At 36.6% G+C, this 18,309-nt stretch overlaps 1 protein-coding gene across 2 annotated transcripts; it reads left to right on the top strand.

The window, feature by feature from the left end:
• The first annotated feature begins 3,153 nt into the window (after positions 1 to 3,153).
• Positions 3,154 to 15,421, top strand: LOC145586312 (putative methyltransferase PMT28). 2 transcript variants are annotated; one of them, XM_081643100.1, is made up of 8 exons: positions 3,154 to 4,200; positions 4,292 to 4,409; positions 5,090 to 5,245; positions 5,330 to 5,422; positions 10,075 to 10,249; positions 13,551 to 13,793; positions 13,980 to 14,174; positions 14,358 to 15,421. In XM_081643100.1, the coding sequence occupies exons 1-8, from the start codon at positions 3,334 to 3,336 to the stop codon at positions 14,551 to 14,553; spliced, it is 2,043 nt and encodes a 680-aa protein (XP_081499226.1). In that variant the 5' UTR covers positions 3,154 to 3,333; the 3' UTR covers positions 14,554 to 15,421. The 2 variants fall into 2 exon arrangements, with proteins under 2 accessions (XP_081499226.1, XP_081499225.1); XM_081643099.1 differs by having other exon boundaries at positions 4,292 to 4,441; positions 4,975 to 5,245.
• The last annotated feature ends 2,888 nt before the right edge of the window (positions 15,422 to 18,309 follow it).

Below are 18,309 nucleotides of genomic sequence, written 5' to 3'. Positions count from 1 at the left end.
AATAGGGCAATCAACCTATTACAAGATAAAGACTCTATCTCCAAGTTCCTCAACGAACTTGGAGTTCCTAGCTGTAAGTCCTTCTACCTACTGCTCTTATCTTCTCTTTTGCTTCTCTCTCTTTCTCTACTGACTTCTCTAGAGTTCACTCAAACTCCCAATCCCTAATTACGACTCTTGAAAGAATTACTCTAATGAAAGAAAATAAGAAAGTTATCAACTTAAAGTAGAATGCGACTCTTGACTTTTATGAAAACTAAGAAGGTAGAAAATATGATTGAGAAAGGGTGAAGTTTTTCTAGAAAACAACTTCGAAATTTATAGGAAAACATAGCTTGATTAAAACGCCACAACTTCCTCCACTTACCCCACTACTGCTGCACATCAACACCACCATCCTCCACTACTTCCAGTGCTTCAAACATGTCCTAGAACTCAGGGCACGTTGAACCACTTAGAAGAAGTTTGTTCGTTAAGTGGAGAAGACTTAATCAACATCAGTTGCGCAAGTTTAGGAGATCGGTTTCATAAGCTTTTTGAAAGATATTTTTTTTCCGAAAATAAAAGATATTAATTTGAATAACAAATTAGAAAAAAGATATTTTTAAAACAAACTTTCCTATAAGTAAGGAATCTTCAAATTCTATCTATAACCAATTTTTAAGCGCATTCTACTAAGCATCTAACTTAAAACCTAAAATATAAAATACTTTATACTTTATAAATTCTCTTAGGAAGTCTCTACTCCGAGTCTTCATTCTCTTGCTTCTACTCCGAAGCTTCTATTCCTTCAAAGGAACACCACAACCAGTCTTCTGTTTCTTTAAGCTCCAGTTCCTTTGTCTCGAATAGCTCTATAACTTGACTCTTCAAACTACACAACTTATTAAGACATTAGTCAAAACATAAGTTTGACTTGTGTTATCATCAAAACATCAAGGGCAACAACATATCAGATAACTAGAGGCAGCATATCATTCTATTTAGAGAAATCAAATTGGAGGGGTGTAATACTATGCTTTATATGGATCACTTTTATGCATACAAAGGGTAACATCTGTGCATTCAAAGGGTAATGTTTTTGCATACAAAGGGTAACATCTGTGCATACAAAAGGGTAACATTTGTGCGTACAAAGGTTCACTTTTATGCATAAAAAGGGTAACATTTGTGCATACAAAGGGTTACTTTTTTGCATACAACCTGAATTTTCTCAAGACTAATTCGTGGCAACTTTTATCAATGTTGCATTCATATACGTAACATAAGTTCATATCAAAAATAACAATTATGGATGATTATAGAAGAATATGAATTTTGATTAATTCGAAGGTTGGTTGTATAGAAACTAGTGTTTTGGCCTAGGCGATGCCCCAGGTCATTGTTTGTGTATAAAAATATTATAATAAAAAAAGTTAAATATACAAGTGGTTTTATAAAAAAAAAAACAAAAACAAAAACAAAAACAAAAAAAAACAAAAAAAAAAAAACAAAATCATTTGTTAATTTTTGTAAATATAACTGAACATCAAAATTCATTATTTAATATGCATTAACCTAAATGTTATATCGTATCAATTTGTTTTTCTTGTTAAAGGGATTTTTTTTCCAGCTATATATTATAAAAAATTTCTTCAAGTAACCTATATCATGGTTAAGGTAAATGTTATATTGTATCAGTTTGTTTTACTTTTTAAAGGGATTTGTTTTATTACTAGCTATAAATCATAAAAACTTCCTTTAAATAACATATTTCGTGGCTAAAAGAAAAATAACTTTAATTTAAAATTTGGTTATATATTTTAAATACTTAACTATAGCCTATATATATGAATTAAGGTTGAGTAACTGAAAGAAATGAACTTAACTTTATAATCATATTGTTGTTAAAATATACATATAAGTTGGCAATTAAAATTTTAGAATTTATGAACATGATTAGCTCTTTTAATACAACTTTATTATCATAAGATTTGTTGTTAGAGTGATGGTTAAAGTTTAACTTTAATGAATATGAGGTCATGGATTCAAATACTAATACTAACAAATTATAATTTTTTGTGCGGAAACATTGGTGCTTGGTAATAGTAGGTGACATGACAACACGTGACGAGAATAACAACTCATGGCAATATAACAATGCTTGCCATTGAGTTTTAATATATATATATATATATATATATATATATATATATATATATATATATATATATATATATATATATATATATATATTGATTTATTACCTCCAGTTGCATTTGATTTGGATGTTTGATTGATTTACGAGGAACCACTTGATTTTCTATCTCTTTTGCATTATTATCAATTTCTTCTTCTGCATTGTCAATTTGATTACCTCCAACAAATTTGATTACCTCCAGTGTCAGGATTGTTATTATTGTAAAAATTTAGAACAAATTCATCTCCAAAACTCTTTGTTTCTTCTTCTTCTTCTTCTTCTTCTTCTTCTTCTTCTTCTTCTTCTATATTAGACCGATTTAAATCAATTTTAACAAAAGAATTCGAGTTCTTAAAATCACATAACAATGAAGTATCAATTTGCCTATGTTTTTGTAGAAATTCGTGGACCAGATTACTGCAATTTGAGGTGTTGAAATTCGCTGATGAATTCACCATTGATGATCGAAGCCCTAAGGTAGGTACTCGTTTTCGTGATTTCTCTCTACATGTTTTCACTTTCTCTCTCCTCCATTTTTGTTCTACAATTGTTAACTTTGAGGTCTGAGATTTTCGTGTGTTTTGTTATGAAAAAAGTAAATTAGCTCGCACGTGCGTCGCCGCCGATTTACAATAAATGTATTGTAAACCAGGGGCATGCAAAATTTTGTGTTGTTTAAACACTATTCATAAGAGTTATCTCATACTCCCTTCGTTTTTTTTAAATACATCACTTTGATTCTTGCATCATTCACATACCATGGTTGACTTGATTTTTTCACCTCTATAAAATAAATAAATATTATTACATAATATATAATTAGATAGTGATAATATCTAATTTCATAATATAATTTTATTATTATTTTTACTAATTAATAATTAAAGAAAACAGAGATATTACTTTTTGAAAGGTGAGGATAAATGGCTAAATGGGGTTGCTCTCCTCTCCTCTCCTCTGTTTCCACTCTCCCACTTCAGATTTTACTGTATAAATCACTTAATTTTCTCTCTTCTCTATGACTCCCTAGATTTTCTACTCTCAAAGTCTGGATTTTCATGTTTTCAACCTTGATTCAAATGGCAAATTCAAAATGTCGTTGAATTCTCAAACCAAGAAATCCACCCTTCTGTAAACTCCATTAAACTCACTCAATGGGTTTCCCGCGTCAAGCGAAGTCGGCGATGTCGACAATTAGCCGGCACGCAACACTCCCAGTTGGGTTGTGCGCGAAGCTGACTGCAGTAGTGATTCTTGGCCTGCTATTCATACTTATTTGGTCATTTTTCTCACCAACGCCAGATGCTCTTACAGCTCAAAGAGAGAGTTTCAGTGAGATTGCTGAACCAGCAGCAAGATCATCACCTTCGAAATCAAGCACATCCAAAGCTAGTCATTCAAAACCCGAATCGAAATCGAATAAAAATGGACATTTGCAGCAGTCGGGTAGTAATTCGAGGAAGAAAAAACATGGGATTGTTAGTAACGTGACTGTTAGTGGGCAGAATTTGAAGGAATTTAATAGGATTAATAATGGGGATGAATTGGATTTAGGAGGGAACGAAGGATCTGAGAGATCTGAGGTTGTTGATGGAGATGATCAAACTGTGGTTGATGGTAAGGAAGAGGGGTTTCGAGGCGAAAGCGAAGGCGAGGATGAAGGGGAGAAGAATGGGGATGAAGATCCTGATTTGGAAGGTGGGGTTGATATTAAAATGTCGGAAACTGAGGAAGAGGATGAAGATGGTGATACTCGGTCGAAGAGTAAAGGGAAGATGAAGAAGAATTTGGGTCCATTGTTTGATTCTAAAGCACATTATAGTTGGAAATTATGTAATGTAAGGAGTAAACACAATTACATTCCTTGTATTGATATTGAGAGTCCTAAAGGAAAGATTCAAAGATACCGACATCTCGAAAGGAGTTGTCCTTCAGTACCTCCAATGTGTCTTGTTCCTCTTCCTCCTGACGGGTATGGAAGTAATGGGACTACTTTGCATTGGCCTGAAAGTAGAACAAAGGTACGAAATCGAACAAGCTCATCATTATCTTATTTCAATTTTGTTTGGGATTGTCTTTCTAATAGTACATTGTTATTGGAATTGTTTTCAGATATTGTACAAGAATGTTGAACATCCTAAACTTGCTGCTTATCTGACGACTATCACTTGGGCCTTTGTTTCTGGAGATTATCTTGTGTTTCCACAAAATCAGTCCAATGTTATTGGAGGTATTGGTCACTACCTTGAATCAATTGAAGAGGTACTGATTAATTCCTCGTATTGTCTGTGTTACTTGGTTACCTTTTATGTAAATCATCGCCGTTTCTAATTTGCTTATTAACTCTAGTTGAAGCGCATTTTCAAGTCTAAACTCCCATTATCTGATAACTTAGTGATCTGATTAAATCTCAGTAAGAAGTGTAATAATTGGAGGGATGCTTTATGGCTTATAGCCTTATGCTTATGCCTTATTCTTTTTTACACCGATAATTCACTGGACTTAAATTTTGTATCTACTGAAATTAAGTTGTTATCACTGTACTTGAAATATTTTCAATTTTTACTTGATCAAATTATTATGTTTGAACTTAAATTATATTACTACTAAAACATGTTTACCGATTCTCAATTATATTTGTTCTTTGAGTTACATATTCATTTTTATTATTTGGTTAAGGTGAAGAGAACATAGCCTTATTATATGTGGATTGTGGAGACATTAAGATTCAAGTGGGTAAATGAACATTTTCTTTTACTTCTTACTGGCTTTTGTAAACTTTATGTTTCTGTTAGATGGTACCAGATATTGAATGGGGAAAGAATGTCCGGGTGGTGCTAGACATTGGAGTCACCGACTCAAGCTTTACAGCATCTCTCTTTGATAATGGTGTGCTTACTTTATCATTAGGATTGAAGGATGACCTGGTGGACTTGGCACAAGTTGCACTTGAGCGTGGATTTCCTGCATTTGTTAGCCCATTTGCAAATAGAAGACTTCCATTTCCCAGTGGTGCTTTTGATGCCATTCACTGTAGTGGATGCAAAATACATTGGCATGCTCATGGTACCTTGGATTTTTTTTCACTTGCCCCTTTTTATTGCTTTACGTTAATGTTTTTATTATATGCTTCTTGTTTAAAATTTTCAGGGGTCAAGAGGCTTCTTGAAATAAATAGAATTTTGCGACCAGGTGGATACTTTGTTTTGTCACACAAACATAACAGCATTGAAGAAGTAGAAGGTTTGACCTGGTCTATTTTGATCTCTTCTTACTTGTTAATGATTGATGAAAGAAACCTTTTTTTTGTTGTGAACAAGTCAAAGAACTGGAAATATTGCTAGCTTTTCTTATAGTTCCAATTCTGTAGCAAATAATTTTGCTGCTAGGAGAATTGAGATACTGATTTGCTGTATATCTGGTCAGGTTAGTCACAGTCACAAGTAATCAGAAATTAGATGAACATTTGTAGTGATGAAGAAGAAATATAAGGGAGGAAAACAGAGGTTATGACCAATGTATTAAAAAGCTCAAAGCACACCATGGCATTATGGAATTCCCTGCACCTAAGGCGTACCTCAGTGCGCTTTGGTGCACCTTGTTGAAATGAGGTACATATAAAAAAAAAATAAAAAAAAAAGCTTTGTGAAAAAACTGTTGTGGTGTGCAGTGCGCCTCATCAAAATCACTTTGTCTAGATGACAAAAAGCGCTGGTTTTAATGGTAATCAAGGTGATTAGACACCAACCCAGCTTAGCCAACTCTTGAGAGGCTAGTTCTCTCCTATAACAAATACTACTGTTCACTTTTCTCAATGCTTCTTACATTCAGTGCCTCTCTTATTATTCAATCAATCAATCAATCAATCAAAGCCTTAATCCCAAAAGTGGGGTCGGCTAACATGAACCAAATTTGATTATTCCGTGTAGTCATCAACATAAATCTTTCTCCTCCATCCCTTACGATCCAAAACTTCATCCTCACGTAAATCCATGCACTTCATATCCTTCCTCACTCCTTCCAACCAAGTCATCTTTGGTCTCCCTCTTCCTCGTTTAATCCCTCCATGGTCCCACTCTTCCACTCTTCGCACCGGTGCACCCTCGGGTCTCCGTCTTACATGTCCAAACCAACGCAGACGATTTTCCCTTAATTTATCTACAATGCCCGCCACACCTACTTTCTTGCGAATAACCTCATTTCTGATTCTATCTCTTAAAGTGTTTCCACACATCCACCTTAACATGCGCATTTCCGTAACCTCCATCTTTTTAATATGCTCTTTCTTAGAAGCCCAACATTCTGTACCATAGAGCAACACTGGTCTTATGGCAGTCCTGTAGAATTTTCCCTTCAACTTTAAGGGAATGCTGCGGTCGCATAGCACTCCCGTGGCCGCTCTCCATTTAAGCCACCCTGACTTAATCCTGTGGGTCACGTCTTGATCAATGTCACCATTCTTCTGGATGATCGACCCTAGGTACTTAAAACATTCACTCATGGTCAAATCCTTTCCATCCAAACTCACCACTTCATTGCTTGTCCCCCTCTGAGTGCCAAAACGACATACCAAATATTCAGTCTTACTCCGACTTAGCTTAAACCCTCTAGATTCCAACCTTTGCCTCCATTGCTCCAACTTGACATTAACCCCATCCTTAGTCTCATCCACCAAAACGATATCATCTGCGAACAGCATACACCATGGAACCTCATCTTGAATTGGTCTAGTTAATTCGTCTAGAACCGTTGCAAAAAGAAAAGGGCTTAATGCAGACCCTTGATGCAATCCGATTGTAATAGGGAAATCTTTTGTCAACCCTCCGCATGTCCTCACATTTGTTGACACATCCCGATACATATCCTTAACTAGGTCTACATACCTTCGTGGGATACCTTTCTTCAACATTGCCCACCAAAGTATCTCTCTTGGCACCTTGTCATATGCCTTCTCTAAATCAATAAAGACCATATGAAGATCTTTCTTCTTTACCCTATAAAACTCCATCATTTGTCTTATCAAATGGATTGCCTCCATAGTAGATCTCCCAGGCATAAAACCAAATTGGTTATCTGAAATGCTTGTGCATGCCCTCAACCTTTGTTCAATCACCCTTTCCCACAACTTCATAGTATGGCTCATAAGCTTAATTCCTCGATAGTTAGAACAATCTTGAGCGTCTCCTTTGTTTTTATAAACCGGGACCAAGGTGCTCTTCCTCCAATCTTGTGGGATCCTTGTAGCCGTCCATATCTTGTTGAAAAGGTTTGTTAACCAATCAATACCAATCTTACCCAAACACCTCCACACCTCTATCGGTACCCCATCAGGGCCAACCGCCTTCTTAGGTTTCATCTTCCTCAGTGCAATCTCCACCTCTACTCTCCTAATCCTTCGCACATACTCCATGTTGATTTCTTCATCACTCATAGAGGTATCTCCTATCACAACTCCATTACTTCCATTAAATAATTCATCGAAGTACCCCTTCCACCTGTCCTTGATGCCCTCCTCTTGCACTAGGACCATTTGGTTCTTATCTTTGACACACTTCACCATGCCAATATCCTTCCTTGCCTCTTGTCTTCTCTTTGCCATCTTATAAATGATCCTTTCTCCCTCCTTGGAATCAAGCTTTTCATAAACCTCCTGATATGCCTTTTCTTTTGCTTGGCGAACAGCTGCCTTTGCCTTACTCTTAGCCTCCTTATACGCTGCAAAGGTTTCATCACTCCTACATTTTCCTAAGGCTTGATAGCATTCCCTTTTTTGCTTAATTACTGCTTTCACCTCTTCATTCCACCACGAAGTATCTCTCTGTACCGAAGTTCTTCCCCTTACTTCCCCTAAGACCTCTTTGGCCACTCTTAGGAAACAGTTCTTCATTCGTAACCAGGTCATGTCCGGATCCACCTCTCCATCCCAATCCGCTTCTTCAATTACCTTTTCTGTAAAAACCTTAGCTTTTGCATCCCTTAGGGTCCACCATCTTATCCTTGGTTCTTCTTGTCTAACTTTTTTCTTCGCCTTCTCTTTCAGACGAATAGTCATTACCAATAGCCGGTGTTGGGTGACCACACTCTCCCCTGGGATAACCTTACAGTTTATGCAACTTTGTCTATCTATGCTCCTTGTGAGCAGGAAGTCTATTTGAGTTGCATTTGCTCCATTCCGAAAAGTTATCAAGTGTGAATCCCTCTTCTTAAACCAAGTATTAGCCAAAATTAAATCATATGATTGGGCAAAATCCATAATAGCTTCACCACCGGCGTCCCTCTGCCCATACCCAAAGCCTCCATGGACACTCTCATAGCCATCTCGGCTCGCCCCAACGTGCCCATTTAGATCCCCTCCAATATATAACTTCTCTGAGTGGTGGACACCCTGCACCACCTCGTCTAGGTCCTCCCAAAATTGTCGTTTCTCTTCTGCATCTAAACCCACTTGGGGAGCATAAGCACTGATAACATTCACAATCTCCTTGCCACATAGCAACTTCAGCCTTATCAACCTATCGTTCTTCCGATAGACCTCGATCACCTCTTTTGCCAACCTCTCATCGAGAACCACACCAACTCCGTTCCTAGCTCCACCATTCCTTGTTCTGTGGCTCGTTTCTTGCCCAACATACCATACCTTATACCCCAAAACCAAGCCTCGAGCTCCTTCTCCTGTCCATCTTGTCTCTTGGAGGCACATGATGTTCACGCGTCGTCTTTTCATTACTTCTACCAATTCTGCTGATTTTCCCGTAAGAGACCCCACATTCCAAGAACCAATCCGCAAACTAAATTCTTTTCTCCCACGCTCCCTCCTGATCCCAACTCCAAGTCCTTGATTATTTGACACCACAATTGGGCAATATGGCGCGTCGCTTCTGGGCGACGACCTAGCAACCCTTACATACTTATCACTGCACCCGGGTCTGGGAAGTGCAGCGCGTCGCTCAGTAGGGAACGCCCCAATGGCACGCCCTTGCTCATTTGACACCACACTCGGGCAATGTGGCGCGTCGCTTCTGGGCGACGACCTAGCAACCCTTGCATACTTATCACTACACCCGGGTCTAGGAAGTGCAGCGCGTCGCTGAGTAGGGAACGCCCCCACGAAAATATCTGTTTGGCTCATGTCATGGGATGTGACGAAGTTTTATACTGGCTGTCACTGGCCTACCGTAACCCTCCTCCTTTATCCAGGCTTGGGACTGGCAGCGGGAAACCCACTGGCGGAGTTGCCTCTCTTATTATTACATCAGCTTTATTGTCTTGCTCCTTAATTTACTAATTGCTACAATAGCAAACACACTTAGAATTACTGCAATGACCCCTGCGGCCTGCTAACCGATTTTGCCTTGCTCAAGTGCCAAAAACCTTTCTACCCTTCACACCCTTTTAGAATAAGTCACTAGCACAGTAGCACAGGTGGCTCTTGTTGATTCTCTGCATGATTATCTTTTGATTGTTATCAAGTGAAAAGATTACACAAAAGTGGTAGGCTGGATGCCCTTATCACTTTGCTTATTTTTCAGGGACCAATATTTGTTTTTCTAAACGTTGGGCTTTTAACTTTTGATTGTTTGTCTATCCATACCTCCAACTATTGTCAAGAGTGTGGAATGTAAGTTTTTAGTAACTTTACTTTTGTAAGACCTTATGTAGGATCCATTTGAGCTTAGCTGGTCCTAGAGGTGATTTCGTTGAAGTGCTTTTAGTCCAAACTCTTTCTCATTGCTGATGTGGTTTTCCTTTAAAGTCAATAACTCAATATGATGGTCTAATTCTGTTGGTTTGCATTATTGTTTTATCCAGCTTAGTGTCTGTCATGATTGCTATTTTATCACAAGTAAACAATGCGAAGAGTATTGATGATATTGTCCTTTAATTTTTTTTGCCAGCTATGACTTCATTGATCGCAGCCATTTGTTGGAATGTTCTGGCTGATAAAACGGATGAAGTTGCTGAAGTTGGTGTCAAAATATATCAGAAGCCGGAATCAAATTCCATTTATGAACTACGTAGGAAAAGGAATCCTCCTATATGCAAGGATAACGAGAATGCGGATGCAGCCTGGTACGCCTACTGTTGTTTGCTAACTTATTTGGGCCAACTGTGCATCTATTTACTGTACATTAACATAACACTACCCAAATGCCTTTAAAGAGGCTACCATGTAGGCAGCTTATGTGGGTTGGTGTGGGGGGGGGGGGGGGGGTGTGATCTGAATTGCTTTATTCTTGCAATAAAAGAGAGATTGCTAGTGATCATATTCTGATGCCAAAGAACAAAGAATGTTTAGGCACTATCAAAATGGTATAGAGTACTCACTACCATGATATATTGCCTTGATATAAGATTATATGATAATTTAATTGAATTGTCTAGTATTCTCTTCCCATCTTATTGTCCTCAATTTTACTTTTCAAGCTTGAACAATATCTTACCCTTAAAGCATGTTCTACGGGATTGAAATAGATCCCCGAGCTTGTAGTCGAGCAAGCATCTACTCTTATCACACAGGCACATACATAAGTAGATATTAGTGTGCATGAGGCAATCACTTGTTTCGCTGTGAAAATGCTTTTACTCAAACTTTTGTTGCTTATAGTGCTTAAATGGATATTTTGAAATAGCTTCTCTCCCACCATTGCCAAGAGTGTGGAATGTAAGTTTTTAGTAACTTGACTTTATTAGAACCCAGGTAGGATCCGTTTGGGCCTAGCTGTTCCTAGAGGTGATGTTGTTGAAGTGTTTTTAGTCCAAATTCTTTGTCAACGTTGACAAGGTAGGAGTGGCGTTGTTGAAAATAGAAAGGCTATGTGCACTTGGCTATCGATTTGTCATTATTTGTTTTTTACATTTCTGGTATTCCTTTTTCCTGTTTTTGTTTCATTGACCTACTAAAATACTCTAGGTAGAGCTACAAGTGCAAGTTGAACTCAAATCTATCCGGACATGATGGATAAAACTAGAAAAGTGTATTGTAAAACGGGTGTCAAATGTCAGCCTTCTCATCTACCCGTATTTATTTTTCATCAATATAAATGGGAGCTTTAGTATGTGTTTATTTAACTAGTAAACTAAGGGCTTAGAAGTTTTATAGCTATAGGTTTGAAATAGCTTCATTTTATAGATATTTTCTTTATTAGATATTTTGCATCCTTAGAAGAGCTCTTATCTCTTAAGATATCTACAACGATTGAACGATATCTATGTTAAGGGGAAAATTTGTCGACTTTAAATATTGTGAGGGTTTGAGTGTTGGGTTTTGATGTAAATATATTTTGTAGTAACATCAAAATAAAGATCTGTACACATATTATGTTGAAATTCACTTTAATTTAGAATACTATAATTAGAATTTAGTTAGCAAAACAGAAATTATATACGTATGATTGACCTTAACATATATTTCAAAATTTAAAATGCAATCACAAGCAAAGAAACTTGAGATACTCTTTGCAACAAATTTTAAAAGAGTTGAGAGGGTTCGAAATTTTTTTATACAGGCTTTACGAGGCGAATTCTAGGAAATGTAAGTGACAGATATTGAGTTGATTTCTGATTATTTTTCTCATCTTTTACAAATGTTAACCAACATAAACAAAATGCTAAAAGATCAAAGATTCTAGATAATTGAGAAGGTACTTTGATCATGCAATAGGAAATTTATTAATTTTATCATGTAATGGCCTAAGTAATCTAATTTGTAAATTGTATTTTATTAATTTTATCATGTAATGGCCCAAGTAATCTGATTTATAAATTGTATGAAAAAAAATAAGGAAGCTTGATGTTTTGATTAAGTTTGCTAATGGTTTCTGACAAATCTGGTAGCTTTAGCCTACCAATCTCCAAGGTAGTACCTTTAGGGTACAGATCTCTTATGGGAGTAACTTGAGGTTATGAATCTCAAATAAAAAAAAATCTCTTCATTTTACTGAATGTCCTATCTCCTATTTTTTTTTTTGAAGAGATCCTATCTCCTATTTATACTCAAGCATTCTACAAAAGATAGCAAAAGTCAAAAGTTAAGATAGCCTTAATTAACTTTGCCACTATTCTACAAAATATCAAATCAGCAGTCTTTTGTTACTCCTCCCCTTAGTGTTTCATTGATGGCTTTGTCCGCTAGCGCCTTTCTGTCCTCTGCTTCCCTTGAGTGCTGCTGCTTGTCCCCTCTCACTTGGACATGTGCCTCTTGCTTCTCTTCCTCCGGTGCAGATCCATATTGGTGTTTTGGGTGCAAGAACCGGGTCCATTACAGAGTACTTGTTATTCACTCAACATATTATTATTTGTTCTAATACATGAAAAATACTTCTTGGATTGGAGTTTCAACAGAAGAATATTATGAATGGTGCATCACAGTCGACCAATTTTGTTTATACAACTTCTTTCGAGTCTCTGCCCCACAAACAAGGGAATATTGTTTTGGCTTCTCTTAGTCTGTGCATTTTTGTTCCCTGTGTTGAAATTTGAATAGCAAGTTATTCCAGTATCTCTTAATCCATATCTCGTTTTTGTCTTCTCTCTTTGAAAGGCAAGTTCATGTCCATGTGTTTGTAGCTGTTCTCAATAATCTGTACGAAATTACTTAATTACGTGATTGGGTTTGCAGAGTTGTTTGTAGCTGATTAATGTGACATCTTACTAGGCAGACTTTTACCTTTACTGGAGTAAATTATATAAACATTGAACAATTTTCCTTCTGACCCCCCCCCAACCCCTCAAAATTCTCTTCCTCGAATTTTGTGACCTAAAATATTATGAGTCTTATATACCAAGACGGGCAACTCTGTCAGTAGGATTGAGTAACCAGCTTTCTAAATGCAGAAGCATTTTATCAGTAGATTCTTAATCCATAAAGTGGATAAGGTATATAGTCTTTATCATGCATTTAGATATAGTTTTACCTCTGTCATAGTATCATAAACTATATATTAATACTCCATGAGGCTTCTTTATGTTTATGAGCTGCATACAGTAAATATAGAATCCAAGCCAATAAGATATCTTAATCGAACAAATAGAAATATAACTATGGTGAACTCTTAAACTTGCACTAACTTCATAGTATGGTATTTAGCAAGTTAGGAGGGACTTTATCTCTAATATGTTGAATAGAAGTTCATATCACTTCTATTAAATGGCATTCAGGAGATTCAGCTGCTTTTAAAAGCTAGGTTTGAACAGTTATACTCTCTCACAAAGCACAATGTTGTGGCCAAGCAATTCTTGTCCAAGAATTGCCACACTACTTCCTCCCTTCTGTATGAGATAAATCATGACGCCTACCTTCTCTTCTTCCTCCCCTTGAGTTATTGTTATTCTGGTTTTTTTATCTTATTTATTGTAGTCGTAATTGAATCAGGTATATTCCAGTTGGACATTGCTTGCACCCTATCCCCACTGCAATTGAGCAGCATGGAACTGAGTGGCCTGCAGAATGGCCCAAAAGGCTTGAAAGTTATCCCGACTGGCTGAGTGACAAGGAGAAAGTGAAGGCTGACACAAAGCATTGGAAAGCTACAGTTGACAAGTCATACCTCACTGGAATGGGTATTAATTGGACAAATATCCGAAATGTGATGGATATGAAAGCCATCTATGGGGGGTATGCTTTTAAAAGCTAATCTATGTCATCTTTTTCTGGGACTTGCTATATAGTATTTTATAAATTTTCTTTGTCAGTTGCTAGTGTTTTTTTTTTTTTTTTTTTTTTTTTTTTTTTTTTTTTTTTTTTTTTTTTTTTTAATGTAATCAAATGCCAATTTATGGTTTTTTGAATGCTATGCCATAGGTTTGCGGCTGCTCTTTCAGAACAAGAGGTCTGGGTCATGAATGTAGTACCTGTTCATGCTCCAAATACACTTCCATACATATATGAACGTGGTCTCTTTGGAGTTTATCATGACTGGTGTGAATCTTTTGGTTCTTACCCAAGGTCATATGATCTATTGCATGCAGATCATTTGTTCTCACGGCTTAAGAATAGGTAATTCTGATCATTCTGTCTCTCCTCTGTTTTTTACTCTCAACATTATGCACAAGTATTGCAGCAACGCATATACTTCAGTAACCTACTAATACCCTCTTTTATCAAAGCAATCCTTTTTTTCATGTGAATCGACCAAAAAATTTGTTGCCTTGCTGTCTAACTATGTGTAATCTGTTTCAGATGTAACCAACCAGCGGCAATAGTAGTTGAGATGGATCGCTTATTACGGCCCGGAGGTTGGGTAATAGTGCGCGATAAGGTGGTGGTATTAGAACCCCTGGAAGGAATTTTTAGAAGCTTGAACTGGGATATTCACATGACATTTTTTCAGGATAAAGAGGGTATACTTGTTGCTCAGAAAACATGGAGGCCTTGAGATCAAGAGATAATTCCACACTTGTCTTTTTACCTCCTTCGTTGTTTCCATCAGAAGTATATGAATACCAGTCCACGAATTTTCTGACGTATCCAGAACATCAGGTTGATTCGAATTTTCTGGCGAACCCTGCAGAATCCTAACATTCTGTGATCTCTTAAACTAACTCTTCTTTCTTCTGTATATTATACCCACACATTACCTACATGCAATGAGGATAATGCACATGTTGAGTGAAGTAAATGGCTTTAAGGTGGCAAGAGATACATTCAATTTCACTAGTTTTACTACCTTCCATATGCCCTTCATCCTGAACCAATTGTAAAGGCAGGTTTTCTCCAGTTCTTGCAGAGGGAGAAATATTCCTTTGTCATCAAATTTGACAGAAACATCAGACTTGACATCATGTGATTAGAAGATGAGCAGCATAAGATTTGGCGAGTTGAGTCTAAGGCGATTTCGGAAATTTGTGTATGGACTCTTATTGTTCAAGGCTGTAGAATGCCGTGATTTGTGGTAGCGTGTATCAAATCACAGATGGAAAATTTCTTGTCTGTTCAGAGCCCAGTGTATTAAAAGAAAGATATACAGCAGTATAGAACCTACCATTGTGAATTTTCATATTACGTACATTGTTGTTCAAGGTTGTAGAATGCCGTGATTTGTGGCAGCGTGTATCAAATTACAGATGGAAAATCTCTTGTTGTTCAGAGCCCAGTGTATTAAAAGAAAGATATACACAAGTACAGAACCTATCATTGTGAATTTGTGATGCTGCTTGAATTGTATTCAATGGATGATACAAAACTATTCCATCGAGACATTATAGGGTAATGGTTATCTTATATGCAACTATTTTCCAGTTGCTTTTTTTGCTGTAGTGAACGCTACTTGTATTATTTGTAACAATCGTGCTATCAAATACTGTACTATTATACTTTGTCTTTGAAATTGATAAGTTATGAAATATTCGGCAATATCTTCCAATATAAAGATATTGACGAATACTTAATAATTGTATTGGTTCTATTTAATAATAAATCACAAAAAGTAATTCTTGTAAATACTCGTATGATGAAACCAATCAAAAAAAAAAAAATCATGCTGATACTGAAAACCATGAAAAGCACAATTGGAGCCTACAACAACAATCACTAAATAAAAAGGGAAGCAAACGCAGCAGCTACCAACTTTTGATATATGCAAGGGAAAGAAAATCTGAAAAAAAAAAAAAAAAAAAAAAAAAAAAAAAAAAAAAAAAAAAAAAAAAAAAAAGAGTATGCCAACTTGGGAAGCATGGTTAATCAAGAAAATCCACAAAAACACCCTATTATGAAAAAAGCACTGATGGTTTTTCTCCATTCTAATGGTGGAATAAATTTACATTCATGTCCAAATCTAAAAGCACACCATTGCAAAGCAAATTATTCAAACGTAATCTGATAAGATCTCGAAGTTAAACTTTACATTTCTAAAATAAACCAGACGAAAGGAAAAACAAACTACCATTAGCAAGTTACTTATGTCCAATACTAAATTAGAAGTTGCATGGTGTGTGCCTCTGTTCAACGAACCACATACCTGAAACTGAGGAAAAAAAAAAAAAGACACTGTCACTTCTTGGAGATTTTGCAATGGTCTATAATGTAAGACTAATGCTTTTAATTTCTCCATAGAAAGATAATAATTAGTGTAAGGAGGATGTGTCCATCGCAGGGGATCCTTCTCCTTAAATGCCCATGGCCCTTTAAAAGCCTAGGACTTTACACTTGTTAGAGTGTATTAGGATTTGAATTCCTGACTGTTTGGGGGACCTTGAATTAGAATTGATCATATCATTACACTTTTTTGTAAGAAACAAGTAGGAGTCGCCAATGAGTTTTAGGAAAACTCATAAACCTCGTTCATGCCTTTCTCCCAAGTAGAGTTCAAGGGATATTAGCACGAATCGTAAGTTTACCCATGCCCAAATTGGTCTCAGAAATGAGTTTGGGAGCGAGGGTACTAAAATAACATTCCTTTTAGGGAGGAATCACTATTCTAACCCTAGTGCGGCCTCTACTAGCTCTTCCTTTTTCACAATTTCATCACCAAACAATATATGCAACGTGGCTCCTAAAAACTAAGTTAGTTGATTTTATTTACACGCGTCAATCATATAGGAATTACATTGCAAAAGTCGTTATTCTTATTTAATCAATATTCGTGAAAGAACAATAAATAAACAAGATTCGCCTTGGCTAAAGTGATCAATCAACGATAAATTTATTCAATTCTATCTTTGTTTAAAGCAAGATACTATGTGGAATTAATTAATTAAAAGTTCGTTTAAAGTGATCAAACAACACTAATTAATTAATTAAAAGTTATTTAAACAAGAAAATAAAGGTGATTGATCTAAGTGCTCGGGAATTTACCACTTCTCCTTGCTAGATCTTCGTTTAGAACACTTATGGACTCCTTCTTGTTCCTCCACCGTAGTAACAAGTATTGAGGGGGTGAGTATTTAGGACAAGAGGGTTTGATAGTACACAAGTTCACAAAGTTTCTGCCAGAGTTTTAGGTTAATTTCCGTCTGTTTGAGCCTCGTATTAAGCCTCTATTTATAGGGAATGGATGCGTTTAGGGTTTTGAACGTTCTTCCGCGGTAGGTGTTGCGCGCATCTGAATGGGTTGCGCGCGACATCCCAGCGCAAGTAATTTAGATGCGCTGCTATGGGCAGCGCAACTGATCGTCTTGCGCGCGGTATTATGGTAAGATTCGATTTTATATTTTTATAAAATTCTGAATCTTCCCCAAGCGCATCACTAACAGTTGCGCTAATCAGTTGTGCGTGACACCCAGCGCAACTCATTGAGATGCACACGGATTTCTCTGCGGCAGCATTGATTTTTAACCTAGGCACCTCTAAATCCGTCATAATTAGATTTTAACCTCGGGCTTAAGCCTAATTATGATCGGGCTTAGTTATTTTGGACCTTAATTCATTTTTTTAGGTTAATTAGGCTAGTCATTTTGCATTCTTGTGATTTAATCAGTTGTCCATAAGCATTCTTCACGTTGACCCAACACAAAGATGGTTTTATTTATCGTCATAGCACTTCCTATCGGGATAGGAGGCCAAAAGTAGATGTCTACAGTTAGTCCCCACTTTGATCGAGTCTAGAATAGATGAGGATCAAAGTAGTCAAGGAAATAAATTCGGGACTCATTATGCGAAGTTCCCTAAGAATAGAGAATCTTTGAGTCATGTTAAGGATGTCGAAACGATCCTTGATTCGCTAAGTGTTTGAGACAAGTAGCTATTAAGGCTAGAAAAAGCATTTTCTAGTCTTAACACACTAAAGAATCTAAATTGATCCTTTGCAAATGTAGAACTCTTTTGCAAGTAAAGGCTGTCCTGGGTGATGTCAAGTCATGAGAAGAAATCGGTTTGAGAAGGATTAAAGGGGATGATATCCTCTTAATTATAGCATCATTGGTCTAAAGTCCCTCGATATGTCATTGAAACTTTAGCCTGATTTTAACAAGTTTAAAATGATGATAAAAGGGGAGGTGTTTCGGGATTCGTAGCCTAACACGTGAATAAAGTCCTTGACACTCGCTTATCAAAATGCAGTATTCGATGTCCTCAAGATAGAAATACATGTCTCAGGACTGGAGGCATATATCCAAATCCAGTGAGAGAGAAGAAAATCGACAACACTCTCAACAGTTTTTTCCACAAGAAGAAAACACGTGTCTCAGGACTGGGG

Source organism: Chenopodium album, chromosome 16, assembly GCF_948465745.1.
Source record: "Chenopodium album chromosome 16, dcCheAlbu1.1, whole genome shotgun sequence".
NCBI classification, from domain to species: domain Eukaryota; kingdom Viridiplantae; phylum Streptophyta; class Magnoliopsida; order Caryophyllales; family Amaranthaceae; genus Chenopodium; species Chenopodium album.
The sequence above is the reverse complement of the archived record's forward strand: the minus strand, read 5'-3'. Positions and strand labels throughout refer to the sequence as shown.

Excerpts from the sequence above, each read along its gene's own strand:
- LOC145586312 (XM_081643099.1), top strand. The coding sequence starts at position 3,334 with ATGGGTTTCCCGCGTCAAGCGAAGTCGGCGATGTCGACAATTAGCCGG. Across the intron at positions 5,246-5,329 it reads AATACATTGGCATGCTCATG|GGGTCAAGAGGCTTCTTGAA; the intron begins GTACCTTGGATT and ends TAAAATTTTCAG. Across the intron at positions 13,794-13,979 it reads ATGAAAGCCATCTATGGGGG|GTTTGCGGCTGCTCTTTCAG; the intron begins GTATGCTTTTAA and ends GCTATGCCATAG.